Here is a 14,501-nt window from a genome sequence, read left to right as displayed (position 1 = left end):
GGTTTTCGTGCATTTTGGATTATCGTTTAATAATGTGGTAAAATTTCATCTCTATACCGTAAATAAGTTAATTTGTTCTTGATTCTTAGACTCATTCTGTGATAAGATTACGCCAAAGTCCAACTAGCCTGGGCTTATCATTTTTATTACTAATATTAGCGGCATTCCGAACCAATTTTTCGAACTGACTTTAAAATAAGCAAGCATATGCATACATAAAAGGCAACTTGTCAGGCAAGCGAATGCACTTAGAATTGTCTGTCGGGTTAAGAAGTAGGCCAAGAATCAGGGAACTAACATACGGGAAGCTGCTCATTGAAACTACTGATCTACTTACTAATACTGCAACCTCCTACATAAGCCAAAAAATATAATGCGTAATTTGTGCAGTTCCCGAGGCAAGTCCGCCGCCAATATTAGGCTATTTTTGCTTCCTTTAGTTGGCTTTTTTTTTCAAGTTGTATTTTTGGATTAAGTAAACGATATTCTCTAATTAATAATAGACAGTCAAGGTTATGAACAAGAATATTCCTTGGCTCTTAACTGAAGGACCAATTAACTTATCTTTGACCCGGAATATTGAACGATAGTTGCAGGAGAAAAATTTCATCTTCTGACTTCTTTCCCTAATTGGAAGCATAGTATTCATGTTTGAACTCAAAATTATTGTAATCCTGCACTAATATCCTTATTGTTTAAATGCATAAAAAGTAAAGAGAAACATTATTAAATATATGTACAGTCGGACATACAGTACTTGCAATTATGCACGTTTAACTGTGGTGTTAATTGTAGGACAAAGGTTTAGGAGTTTCTGCTAGTGTTCCCCCAAAGTAGTAAAGTGTCGCGTGCAAAATCTAAAGCTTCGCAATTCTCTTTGCTTTTTTGCGCTCAATCCTAAACTTTAATTTATATTCCTTACATTTTACTTACGAGCTTATGAAACGGAGTTCGTAGCTTCTTGTGATACATGAAATACGTCACTATTACACTTCGAAATAGTAGAGAAATTGTATCGGTAGTAAAGAGCTTTCCTTCCCCTTTTTTAGTTTGCACGCTCGGTCTAGAACTTACACTAAAACTGTAAGGCAAAAAACGCAACCAAAAATTTCTTTTTTCGCTATTATGGCCCTAATCTGATGAGTTTGCCGTATGAATTTTCAACTATACATACAATTCGAATATATACGAGTTTCATGTATAACCATACTTATGCCTACTCAAAGTAGAGATGGGGAAAGTGTTGGAAAAAAAGGAGAGCAGATTCTTTTGCAGCTCATTGAGATGAAAATTTTTTCTAGACCATTTTGGTTGTGAAATCAGTCACACTCAAAACGATTTTGACAGGACCGTATTCGAATATTATTTTCCTAGTTGATTTGACAACTGTTTGTTTCTAGTATTATTCATGTTTCACCTTATGCCCCCATTTTTCATATTACAACTTTTTGCACTTCATAACTATTCGTCTATTCTCAACTCATCTCAACTTACATAAAAAATATTATGCCGTCTAATTAATTTATTAAACGATATAGTACTTTTAGTCGGAGTTTCAGCCCTTCTTTGGATAAAGGCGAGCAATATTAATAAAACCACTTTAACAACTTACTTTGTGTCAAAGTATTTTTAAGGCTCCTTGAACGTTAAATGTCTACAAATGTAAAATTTTTTCAAAATAAGGTACTATAGATCTATTCGAAGATCCTTTTATTTGACGTATTATTTCACCAACAATATGAATTATTATTTTTAACATTCCATTTACTGTAATATTAGATTCACTGTCTCTTTTGTTACTACATATATAAAATTTGAGTATCTACGCTCTATCAGTCTATTTTTTTTCTACTTTTGTTGCCTTAACAAAAACAGGAATTATTCCACCAGTTCCAACTGCAAAAGATCTATGGCCTAAAACTAAAAGTTGTGCCCTGATTGTACCACTGTGAGAAGTAATACTAATAACTTCATCGTTAGGATATCCATTAAATAAGAATTGAAATTGTTTATAAATTCTTAAACTTTGTTCTCCAACTGTTTCACGATAATCAGGTTTGAAGTACACATCTTCTTCAACAAATCCTGGTTCAATAACGAATCCTTTAGATTCATATTTTTGGGCAATTATTGTACGACTTGATCTCTTATCACATGTATGAACACCCGCAGTTTCTCTTAAATTATCTTGAATTAAAGGTTTGATAGCTTTAATATCAATAATATCACCCCATGTACCAATCAAGGTATCTATGGAACGAGATAATGGACTTACAAAAAAAGCAGTAGGTTTAATCAAATCTTGATTTTTATTTTTATTATTTCTTAGTTGTTGTTTCCAGAATTCACTGTTTTCTTTAGCTTGACTTTTACCTAAATCGGTTAATAATGGATCTGGACCCCAAACGATTTTTCCATCACCATTCAATTTAGACCAATAATCATTCCATGCGTCATTACCATATTTGGCATGAGCTAAATTATGATAACCCTGGCCATGTCTCGATAAAAATAGTAACTTATACTGAGTCTTAGTTTTATCTTCTATATTCTTATTTAAAGTATTCAACTTGGTAATAATATCATCCCAACTATGTAAAATCCCGAAATTTTCATCTAAATAATTAAATGATGTTTCATCAGTACTATTCAATGACTGTTTAAATACGTCAGGTACAACTTCAAATTCCCAATGCTCATTTAAAGTCAGATCATACTCACGTTTTCTCAATTTGTAACCTTCAGTATCTTCACTTGATAACTTGGAGTCAATGACATCCAATTTACTAGGATTAGTCGCCATATTATCTTAATATTCTATTTATCATATAACTTCACAAGTTCATAGGCAGCAAAACAAATGCCATAGGTGGCTTCCACGTTCTATGGGCAAAAGAGACATTTTTGCTTTGCACGACATACTTAAAAAGTCTCTTATAAGAACAGTTTCTATTTTACAATGTGTATATGAGAGACTTAATATAGTTCCATAATTGTATATTAATAAATTCCTTAAATCTAAGTACTTTATAACTCATTTATAAATAATATATATATAAATTTCACATATATTGTTGTATCTATCTTGACCAGCGCGCTACCACATACTATACACAAGTTAGCCTACCAATATTTGTTATTAATGCTACAATTAGTCAATATCAATATTTTCTAAACAGATACACAGACATTTGTATAATATAATATTATATAATAATTAATAATATTATATACTATACTACTATAACTCCATATTACTGTCAATTATAAATTATATTATTCTCTATATATAATTGAAATTAAGTTAAGTCCAGGTCGTGTACCCGTCCCAATCCCAAACCGAAACTCAAACCCAAACGACTTTTCACCACGGAAAATTGGGACATTTTTGAGGTTGGAAGACGAACCGACAGATCTGTAGATTTAGTATTCACTACAACTAAACCAGTAAAGAATAGTGAATTCGAATATTATTTGACTACTACTACTATATAGTGATTAGTATTATTTTACTGCAATTTATATTTGATCAATTTGTTTGTGGCCTAAGCCTTTAAATTATCATTAAGTGTATAATCTTCCCCTTATTATTCATATTCATTATAGAATACATTATATTATATTATTAATTATAAAGGTCAATTGTCAATTTTAAAATTGAATTAGTTTATTATATCATATTATATCATATCATATATTTATTTATTTAACTTATAATGGACGATTTTAACGACGAATTATTTCCATTGGCTTTATTAATGGATGAATTAAAGCATGATGATGTATCTAATAGAGTTGATGCAATGCAAAAATTAGATACAATTGCTATTGCTTTAGGACCTGAAAGAACTCTTAAAGAATTATTACCATTTTTAAAAGATGTTGCTCAAGATGATGAAGAAGAAGTATTTGCTGTATTAGCTTCTAAATTAGGAGATTTTATTCCTTTAATTGGTGGTCATCAATATTGTGAACCTTTAATTCAAATTTTAACTATATTAGCATCAATGGAAGAACCTATTGTTAGAGATAAAGCTATTGATTCATTAAATAAAATTAGTTTAGAATTAACCGTTGAAGAATTAAATAATATTTTTCTTAGTTTAATTCAAAGTTTAAGTACTGGTGATTGGTTTTCCAAAAAAATTGCTAGTTGTGGATTATATAAAGCAGTTATAATAAAGGTTAATTCATCAATTAGAAAAGAATTATTAAATTTATATTTAAAATTAGTTTGTGATGAATATCCAATGGTTAGAAGATCAGCTGCTAGTAATTTACCAACTTTAATTGATTTATTAACTGAATTTACTGAAATTAAACCAAATGATGCTAATAAAGTTAATAATGAAGATTGGGATATTATTTCTAAAATGTTTCAACATTTAATTAATGATGATCAAGATTCAGTTAAATTATTATCAATTGATGTATTAATTTCTATATTGGAATTTTTTCAAAAGATTAATGAACAATCTTTTAATTCTGAATTTTTATCATCATCTTTAAAATTAATAAAGGATGAAAGTTGGAGAGTTAGATATGCTGCAGCAGAAAGATTTACAAGTATTGCCAAAAATTTTGTTAATAATGAAAGTGATTTATTTCAATTAATTGATCCATTTATTAATTTAATGAAAGATAATGAAGGAGAAGTTAGAAAGGCAATTGCAAAACAATTACCATCATTTTCACAATTATTAACTAAATATCCTTCAACAAAAGCAACTATTTTAAATAAAATTATTCCTGTAGTTAATAATTTATCCCAAGATTCTCAAGAAAGTGTTAGAGCTTCATTAGCTTCAACAATAACTGATTTATCACCAATTTTAGAAAAACAATCAACCATTGAGAAATTATTACCAATTTTCTTAGTCATGTTAAAGGATGAATTCCCAGATGTGAGATTAAATATTATATCTAATTTATCAGTAGTTAATGAAACTATTGGTATTAATCTTTTATCAACAAATTTATTACCAGCTATAACAGAATTAGCTCAAGATCATAAATGGAGAGTAAGATTAGCTATAATTGAATATATTCCAAAATTAGCTAAACAATTAGGTGAACCATTTTTTAATGATGAATTATTATCACTTTGTATGTCATGGTTATGGGATCCAGTATTTGCTATTAGAGATGCTGCCGTTAATAATTCTAAAGAATTAACTATTATATTTGGATCTCAATGGGCAGAACATGAAATTATAAATCGATTATTAAATGAATCATCAACTAGTTCAACTAATAATAATACCACTGGAACTAAAAAAGATAATGATAATGATGATGAAGATGCTAAAATTGATGCAGATGATGATAATAATAATCTTAATAATATTGATTATTCAAATTTTATTATTAGAATTACCTGTTTATTTACCATTACCAGATTAATTCCAGTTATTGATTATTCAATAATCAGTAAGAAAGTATTACCATTCATTAATAATTTAATTGTAGATGCTGTTCCAAATATTCGATTTAATGTAGCCAAATCTTATTTTGTTGCAGCAGAAACTTTAATTAAAAACAGAAGAAAGTTTGGCATAAGTGATGAAGATTTAAATAAAGTTATTAATTTGGAAATTTTATCGAATTTAGAAAAATTACAAAATGATGAAGATGTTGATGTTAGATACTTTGCTAGTAAAAGTATTCAAGGTATTAATGAATTACTAGCTTAATGTTAATGTTAATACTTTAATCCCCTAATTTCATATCATCCTTTTCATTAATGTCTAAAACCATATCATTTTCTCATATTATATTCATACTATTCGTTCATTTCATAAGGTTAAGTATATATACCTATATACTATTCTTTCATTTTTATTTTTATACTTTGTACTTTCTTGTTTGTTTTTACTAGTTTGATTATTGAATATTAGTTTTTATATACGTATTTATAATTAATTAATGACTTATATTAAATAAGATTATGTTATATACATTTTCGTAATCATTAAGAATATTTATTATAATAATTATAATTATTGTGATTGTTTCCTCTCCTGCTTCTTCTTTTCTAACTTTTCAAAATCAAAATCAAATGATGCTCCACATCCACAAGCTGTTGAAGTATATGGAGAATCGACAATTTTAAATTGACTACCAATTAATTCTTTAACATAATCTAATTTGGAATCTTGTAAAATTTCCAAAGAACTTTCATCTAACATTATTTGAGCAATATCTCCATCTTCATCTAATCTTTTAAATATTAATATTTCATCTTCATCTATATCTTCATCTTGTTTAGCTTCTTTTAATTCTTCTTCTATATCAGTTAATTTTAAATTATACTGAAATCCATGACATCCTCCACTTTCTACACTTATTTTTAATACACTATTAGGATTAGAATCTCCTTGGGCTATTTTATTTAATTTTCTACTAGCTCGTTTAGTTATAGCAATTTCAAGATTACTATTTCCATGAATTAATTTAGTCTTTTTAAAATCATCAATATCTTCTATAGGGATTTGTATATTTGTTGTTGATATTGGCACATTCTCTTTTGGTAAGGCAAATGATGATGCTTTTAAAAATTTACTTGTATCTTTACTTGTAGTAGTAGTACTAGTATTAGTACTAGTACTAGTACTTACACTATAATTTCTATAATATATACCATACAGTATCTTTTGTATTGTATGTGCTGTTTGTTTAGTTACCCCAATTCTCGAAGCTCGTGCATTGACCAAACTAGTCTGTCTAATCATTTGTCTAAACATTGTCTATATCATATGGGTAATGAATCAGCTTACAAATAGATGATTTTTACTGGTGTAAAGTATAGGTATATTTTCGGGATCGATGTGTATTGTGGAGGCATGGATGTTTGGATTACACTATAATAATGTTATGCTTGGTGTATGGATGTAGAGATAGATATAGTGTAGTTACATTATCTATACATAATATGATAGTCATTGATTAGGATACACATGTAGTCTTTCACTGATTAGAACACATCTATATTTACAATTTACAATTTAAAATATATACTCTCCTGTATAACACCCATCAATAAGACTCTTAAGTCACTACATATAATCTTTACTTTTTATATTTGTATGTTCTTATATATATGAGAGTTAATAAATATATTATATGCGTAGAAATATATTTATATTAATATTGTAAAAATTGTCTCAATTAATTGTACTTATCATTAGAGACTCTCCAAGAAGATAAAATATCGTAATGTGACCAATTTTCCTTTGCACCTTCCATACCCCAGGAAATATATCTAAAGTACCAGAATGTATAAACTACAATAAAGTAGAAAATACCAAAAAGTACAACTCTAAAGATTTTAGCTGCTGGAGAAGAATTTGGTGATGCTAAAGGTAAAGTAAAATATTCAATTTCATAACAAAGTACAAGCATAGCAAAATAAAGTGCTGGAACATAATGATGAACATATGTAACTCTTCCCATAACTACAAATGGCATAAAATGTAAACCCCAACCAAACATTGGATAAATACCTCCCATAACAAATAAAGTTAATTTATTTGGTTCATTAGATGGGAAATCAACAATTTGTCTTTGCCATCTAATTAAATGATAAACAGTAAGGAAAGCAAATAATAAAACTCCAATAGTTGAAGTCCAAGTTGTTGCTGGTGATCCAATTAAATAATATTTAGCTTTACTAGCTGACCAAGTACACATTCTAATTCCAGTATTTAAAGTTGGCCATTGCCATGCTTTTGAAGCTAAATCATCTTGTTTATCTGGATCAGGAACTAATGCATTATTAGTTGCCATCATTGCTAAATTTAATTGAATAAAATCTCTAAAGAAATTAGTTCTTGGTAATTTAAAATCTTCTGGAGCTTCTGGTAAAACTTCATTTCTATTATTTTCAACATTCCACCAAGTTCTTTTATCCTTTCTAAATGGATTTTTATAACAAACAACTTCACCTTGTCTAAAACCCCATTGAGGTAATGAATTACCACTTACACCTAAATAACAATTCATAACTTGATTTTTTAATCTAAATGATGTAGTAATTGGGTGAAGTCTTAATTTATCTTCACTTGAATGTTGTTCCATAACTTCAACAATCCAATTATCTTTAGCATCACCAATAGTTAAATTACCATAACAAGCAACTTCATATTCAGATTTAGATACTGGAGCAGCAACTTCATGAGTATGTAAATTTCTACCAGTTGATGGATGCATAATTCTAACACTCATACCATCAATAACATATTCAATTGAAGTATTATTATTTGCACTATCATAATAAGGTAAACCTCTTGCTCTTTGGAAAATCCAATTATTATTTGAATCTTTATGAGAATAAGTTGTAACTTGTTGTTGTTTTGAACCTTCTGGGAAAGTTTGAACATGAGAATGTAAAAGTCCACCAGTTAAACCTTGAGATTTTAAAGTAACTACTGAATGAACAATTGAAACTTCACGAGGTCCACCACCAACATCAGAACCTAATAAATTAGCTTGAAATAATGTTGACATATTTGCATCACCAGTACCTGATTTATATAATAAATCAAAATGAACTTTAAAAGATAAAAGGAAAATTAAAAATGGTACAATAATTAATCCAACAATTCTTGCTAACCAATGTTGAATATAACGAGTCCAAGTAATTGTTTTATCACCAAATTTAATCCAAAGATCAGTAATAGTATAAATACCAACTAAAGTTGTAACAAAAAGTCCAACCATTTTAACTGAACAAGTACAACCAATTGCAAATCCAGTTAATAATAACCATTTCCACCATTTTCTTGTAAATTCAAGTTTTTTAGTATTAAAACTATTAAATCTTGAGAATGAAAAAACGGTTGCAACAGTAAAAAATAATAACATTGAATCTAATAAAATGAATTTACCTAAAGTAATATAAGAAAGTTCAAGAGTTACCATTAAAGTAAATAACCAAGTAGTTGCAATTGAATAACCAATTTCTTTCATAGTAAAATAAGCAAATGGAACACATAAAGCAGAAAATGTTGCATTAAATATTCTCATTTTTGTATAATCAATATAATCAGGATAAGTTTCACCAGATGGGAAATCCCAACTACCATTATAACCAGCTAAATAACCTGATAAACCAATTAACATTTTACCTAAAGGAGGATGAACATCATGATAAAATTCATGTCTTAAATAATATGAACCAAATTTACCAAAATGAGCTTCATCCCAAACAACAGCATCATTTATACCAATTCTATATAATCTTACAAAGAATGATAAAGCAGTAAATATAATTGGAGAAACAATAGATTCTAATCTTTTTAATGAATCAACAAATTCTTTAGCCTCATCATATTTAGTTCTTTTATTAATATCAGAATCATTATCTATATTATCATTATCATTATTACTTGTATTATTATTAATATTATCTTGCCCATGTCTCTGACGAAGGCTATCTTTATCAGAGGTGCTAACACCAGATGAAGACATGGCTTTTTTTTTTGATTTGTAGTTGAAACTATCAAGTCAATTGATGAAAATAAGTCAAAGTAATAAGTAATAAATACTTCAATTAATTATACTAATTAAAACAATATCAACTTACACTTTACTATTGAATAATTCTATTGAGTCGAGTTCTTTTTTTCGGTGTGTTGGAGTATACGTGTTTTTAATTTTTCACTTATGGTAGTGTACGGAGACAAAGGTGTTATGCGCGATCGCGCAGTTAATCTGCACGGGGATCAATGTATAAATGTAAAAATGTGTTATATAAATGTGTTAGTGTGTAACTATTAATAATTATCTATAGGGTATAGTGGATAGTATGTAATTACTATTGAATATCTACAGTATATAACAATAATATATATATACTATCAATTGATCAATTGACCAATTCTACAGTTATTATTATTATTATTCTACAATAAACTCAATTATATATGACATCATATATGAAAGTAAGAACTAGCTAGACGACTATATCGTAACAATAATAAATAATATCTAGAATAATCTAGATTAATCTAGATTCAATTATTGTTCTATAATTTAGTGGATAGTTAAGCTGAAACCTTGGCAACGTGTTCCAATAAGTCAACAACTCTGGTGGAGTAACCAAATTCGTTATCGTACCAAGAGATCAACTTAACAAAGGTTGGAGATAATAAGATACCAGCCTTTTGATCAAAGATGGAAGAGTAAGAAGATCCTAAGAAATCAGTAGAGACAACAGCATCTTCAGTGTAACCTAAAACACCCTTAAGAGCACCTTCAGATTCAGCCTTGATAGCTTCAGAAATTTCTTCGTAAGTAGCTGGCTTCTTTAATCTGACAGTTAAATCAACAACGGAAACATCAACAGTTGGGACTCTTAAAGACATACCGGTTAATTTACCGTTTAATTCTGGAATAACCTTACCAACGGCCTTAGCAGCACCAGTGGAAGATGGAATAATGTTACCAGAAGCAGTTCTACCACCTCTCCAGTCCTTGTGGGATGGACCATCAACAGTCTTTTGAGTAGCAGTGATGGAGTGAACAGTGGTCATTAAACCTTCTTCAATACCGAATTTATCGTTAATAACCTTAGCTAATGGAGCTAAACAGTTAGTAGTACAAGAAGCATTAGAGATAATGTTCAAGTCTGGAGTATATTTGTCAGCATTGACACCAACAACAAACATTGGAGCATCAGCAGATGGAGCAGTAATGATAACCTTCTTGGCACCACCATCAATGTGTTTTTGAGCACCTTCTAATTTGGTGAAAACACCGGTAGATTCAATAACGTAATCAACACCAGATTTACCCCATGGAATAGAGGCTGGGTCTCTTTCTTGGAAAACTTTAATGGCATGACCATCAATGACTAAAGAGTCACCTTCAGATTTAACTTCACCTTCGTATTTACCGTGAGTAGAATCATACTTGAACATATAAGAAGCATAATCTGGAGCAATGAATGGATCATTAATAGCAACGACATTAATGTCCTTTCTAGATAAGGCAACTCTTAAAACTAAACGACCAATACGACCGAAACCGTTAATACCAACGTTAATAGCCATTGTGATATACTAATATAATTAATTGATGAATAAATTGATATAATTAAAATCAATTGATATACAAAATAAAAGAATAAATAATTTATCGTCGAATTGGGAAATTGAGGGTTAATTTATATATGAATTTTAGATGGGACTGAAAAAGGAGGAATTTTCGTTGGTTGATTTTTCTTTGTAAGAGAATAGAACAATTATATGCGCGACATTTTAGGTCCTAGAGCAAATGTCTCTCACTAAAGAATTCTGTCCGGGTCATAGTTATCCATGCCGCACTTCTAGGATATGGATATCGATATAGATATGGATATGAATAAGACAAGATCATTAGCGAGGATGTGGTATCAAATGGTAAGCTCATTAATTAATTAAAATTAAGTTCATATCGGAGTAATAACACTTACCAATAATTGGTTGTAATAATTAATAAGCTGCTCAACTGATGTTGCTAAATGGTAACTACTTTAACTATGAGCGCTTTTTTTTCTAGTAAACATCTGACGGTACATGTCCTACAGGTACAGTGTGCGCCGTATGAATATAGTAGAGTACAGTTGTAGTATTTAAGAATTGAGTACGTCATTCTTAACTATCCAATACTGTAAACTATCATCATCTATAGATTATACTTTCAAACTCCGAAGAGTATGACTGCAAATTATTCACCAAAAAATAAATTAGACAATGACATATTTGATATGATTATTAATCGATATTAACTATGAAGAGTTGCAATTGCAATTCAATTGCAACCCAATTTAATAAATAATTTCAGTCGGTAAGATAATCGGTTAGCCTAATTTCCTTTATTTTGGTCACTATATTTTAAATACAGTACAACAATTAAATTAGTGGGAATTTCAATATCCGATCATTTTCAGTAAGTGGATTTGTACGTGCGACATTTTGTTTTTTGGTTAACCCATGCGGTTTGATTTTTGAAGTCACTTAATCGCATGGATGAAGTCCGAGACCGACGATCACGTGAAGTTATGTACATGAAAATTCAGTCACGAATTACAACGGACGAGAGGCTCATAAGTTTACTATATTGGTATACTATTATAGTGACTGATTGCAAAATTATATTGAAATTAATTAAAAATATCATTCAAATGTTAACAATTTACAACCAGAAATCTATCATTGTGTAATATTTAATCATATGATGTGACTTGTCTTGTCTTGCTACTTAGCCAACCTTATTCCCGTTCGCTACATACATTTTTGCATGTTCATATATATTTTTTGCACATTACCTTCATGGTTTACATGTTAATAGCTGCCTATTTACAAGTTAAATTTGGTCTTCCTCGGGGTATACAGGATTGAAAATATCATAGGAATTCTTGTATTTTCAATTCCCTTTCCTAATAATACCGGGGTTTTTCATGTGGTTTATTACCAAACTCTTTTTGTTCAAACTTTGTTCCCGTTTTAAGATCAATTTGTGGGGTTGAATTTTCAATTTACAAAACAAAATGTCGTCTCAAGTTTGGCATACGTAGCACCGATACCCCGGACTAATGTGCGTCGACACAATCTTATAGTTTCGGAGATTTAATTGATCTTTGACTAGTTTGGATTGATGAATGGAACTTTTTTGGATGAAAAAAAAAGTATTAGTCGAAAGTTGAAAAGTCAAGTAATAGAACCATATAACTTTGACAGTAGGTATGTAAGCTCTTGCTGAACTCATAAACTGATCTCATAATTTGCTCTATATCTAAAACTCCACCACTAGAATGTTTAATGTTTCCCATACTTGAGATGGCTTTCCAACATGTTATGGACTTCTTGATGAGTACTTTACCAACATTAAGTAAATAATGCATACTGCAACTACTTCTTTCTAGTAAATTATAGATGGTTTGTTACCAATGGTAGCGCATACGAAAAAAAGACTATGCTACAAAATTAGCACTAATTCTGCACTATAGCTGTCAAAGAAAAAAAGCTTCCTGCCACAATCTAATATCGAAGTGTTAGATTACAACAATCATATATTAGATTCACCTGTACTACTTAACATTAACAATTATTCTTCAACGTATCATCGAACTTATATTTGATATGCTGCGGTTATACATACTCAGTTTGAATGAATTTCTGATCTAATCTAGACAATAATTGAGGTTGCAGGAGAACTATCTAGTTGACGAAAAGTGATCAGATAAAGGTCATATAAATAATTAATTCTGTATGGATCTATGTACACATTGTTAAGATTCATTGATGTTCATTGATGGGTTGTTAGATCTAAAACTGTAAGAGTAGCAATCCCAGTTTATTAGTCGCTTTTTTGCTCCCAAAAGGGTAATGAGTGCTTATATAAGCGACCATAGCTGTCAAAAAGAGGAAAGTCTTACCCTAGCAGATCTAATATAAAGCAATCGATTTTCCTATCATGATTTATACTCTTTATTCCTTTTATTAATTACTAATTGAAATGTCTTTGAGATTGATTAAATTGAACTCAGGAAGTTTGATACCATCAATTGGTCTCGGTACGTGGGACTTGCCTCGTCATCAAACATCGGACATAGTTTATGAAGCTTGCAAGGTTGGATATCGACATTTTGATACGGCTGTTTTATATGGTAATGAACGAGAAGTGAGTCAAGGAATTGTTAGATTCCTTAGCGAGAATCCACAATATAAACGAGAGGAGTTTTTCTATACTACTAAATTATGGAATAATCAACTTGGAACAAATGAAACTCGTAGAGCAATTGAAGAAATGATTGAAAAGATTGGTGATTTGCAATACATTGATCTTCTACTCATTCATTCTCCATTGCCAGGCAAGCAGCATAGATTACAGGCCTATGAGCAGATGCAAATCGCTAAAGATAATGGCTATGTCAAAAATATTGGAGTTTCGAATTATGGAAAGCATCACATCGAAGAGTTACTAACTTGGCCTCAATTAAGATTCAAACCCGTTGTAAATCAAATAGAAATAAGTCCTTGGTGTATGCGAACAGAATTAGCTACATGGTGTCTTAGTCAAGGAATACATGTTGAAGCTTATGCTCCATTGACGCATGGTTATAAGTTAACAGAGGATCCAACTCTTGCAAAATATGCGAAGAAGTATGAGGTTAGCCCTGCACAAATTTTAATCAAATGGTCATTGCAAAAGGGATATATCCCTTTACCAAAGACCAAAACTCTAACAAGATTACCTCAGAATCTAGATGTTAATTCATTTACTTTGTCTGATGATGATATTAAAGAAATTGATCGTCCAGATGCTTATGAGCCCACTGATTGGGAATGCACTGACGCTCCTTAATGTTTTGCGATCTTGCAGAGGATCTATATATTGTTCATCTTTTCTTTTTTAACAAGGTAAGTTTACAATCACATCATATTAAATATTATTGCGCGTAATACCGAAAGAGTGAGGGCATCCGAATTCTTTTTCGGCGGAGATAAAATTCGAGGGCC

The 14,501-nt window shown here is 30.0% G+C and overlaps 6 protein-coding genes across 6 annotated transcripts; 2 read left to right on the top strand and 4 right to left on the bottom strand. All coding sequences in view use genetic code 12, as the record gives it.

Annotated features, from left to right (window-relative positions):
- Nucleotides 1-1,577: 1,577 nt before the first annotated feature.
- On the bottom strand, nucleotides 1,578-3,033 carry RJT21DRAFT_17264 (putative phosphomutase). The gene has a single exon (XM_064883554.1). It carries the CDS (start codon nucleotides 2,801-2,803, stop codon nucleotides 1,838-1,840), a length of 966 nt encoding a protein of 321 aa, XP_064741746.1. The 5' UTR covers nucleotides 2,804-3,033; the 3' UTR covers nucleotides 1,578-1,837.
- A 683-nt stretch (nucleotides 3,034-3,716) lies between these two features.
- TPD3 (protein phosphatase 2A structural subunit) lies at nucleotides 3,717-5,924 on the top strand (the record flags this gene model as incomplete). Its single annotated transcript, XM_064879744.1, has 2 exons — nucleotides 3,717-5,244; nucleotides 5,320-5,924. 2 exons carry the CDS (start codon nucleotides 3,717-3,719, stop codon nucleotides 5,691-5,693), a joined length of 1,902 nt encoding a protein of 633 aa, XP_064741745.1. The 3' UTR covers nucleotides 5,694-5,924.
- On the bottom strand, nucleotides 5,925-6,820 carry ISA2 (Isa2p). Its single transcript, XM_064880940.1, has one exon. The coding sequence runs from the start codon at nucleotides 6,741-6,743 to the stop codon at nucleotides 6,000-6,002; it is 744 nt and encodes a 247-aa protein (XP_064741744.1). The 5' UTR covers nucleotides 6,744-6,820; the 3' UTR covers nucleotides 5,925-5,999.
- Nucleotides 6,821-9,590, bottom strand: PMT2 (dolichyl-phosphate-mannose-protein mannosyltransferase). Its single transcript, XM_064880939.1, has one exon. The coding sequence runs from the start codon at nucleotides 9,466-9,468 to the stop codon at nucleotides 7,168-7,170; it is 2,301 nt and encodes a 766-aa protein (XP_064741743.1). The 5' UTR covers nucleotides 9,469-9,590; the 3' UTR covers nucleotides 6,821-7,167.
- Nucleotides 9,591-9,749: 159 nt separating this feature from the next.
- Nucleotides 9,750-11,113, bottom strand: TDH3 (glyceraldehyde-3-phosphate dehydrogenase (phosphorylating)). Its single transcript, XM_064880938.1, has one exon. It carries the CDS (start codon nucleotides 11,049-11,051, stop codon nucleotides 10,044-10,046), a length of 1,008 nt encoding a protein of 335 aa, XP_064741742.1. The 5' UTR covers nucleotides 11,052-11,113; the 3' UTR covers nucleotides 9,750-10,043.
- Nucleotides 11,114-13,497: 2,384 nt separating this feature from the next.
- On the top strand, nucleotides 13,498-14,346 carry RJT21DRAFT_81322 (aldo-keto reductase superfamily protein; the record flags this gene model as incomplete). The annotated part of the gene is made up of 1 exon (XM_064885288.1): nucleotides 13,498-14,346. One exon carries the CDS (start codon nucleotides 13,498-13,500, stop codon nucleotides 14,344-14,346), a length of 849 nt encoding a protein of 282 aa, XP_064741741.1.
- Between the last annotated feature and the right edge of the window lie 155 nt (nucleotides 14,347-14,501).

This window comes from Scheffersomyces amazonensis (assembly GCF_036850825.1).
Source record: "Scheffersomyces amazonensis strain UFMG-HMD-26.3 chromosome Unknown RJT21scaffold_1, whole genome shotgun sequence".
NCBI lineage: Eukaryota > Fungi > Ascomycota > Pichiomycetes > Serinales > Debaryomycetaceae > Scheffersomyces > Scheffersomyces amazonensis.
Note: the sequence above shows the minus strand (reverse complement) of the source record. Positions and strands in the feature narration are given on the sequence as shown.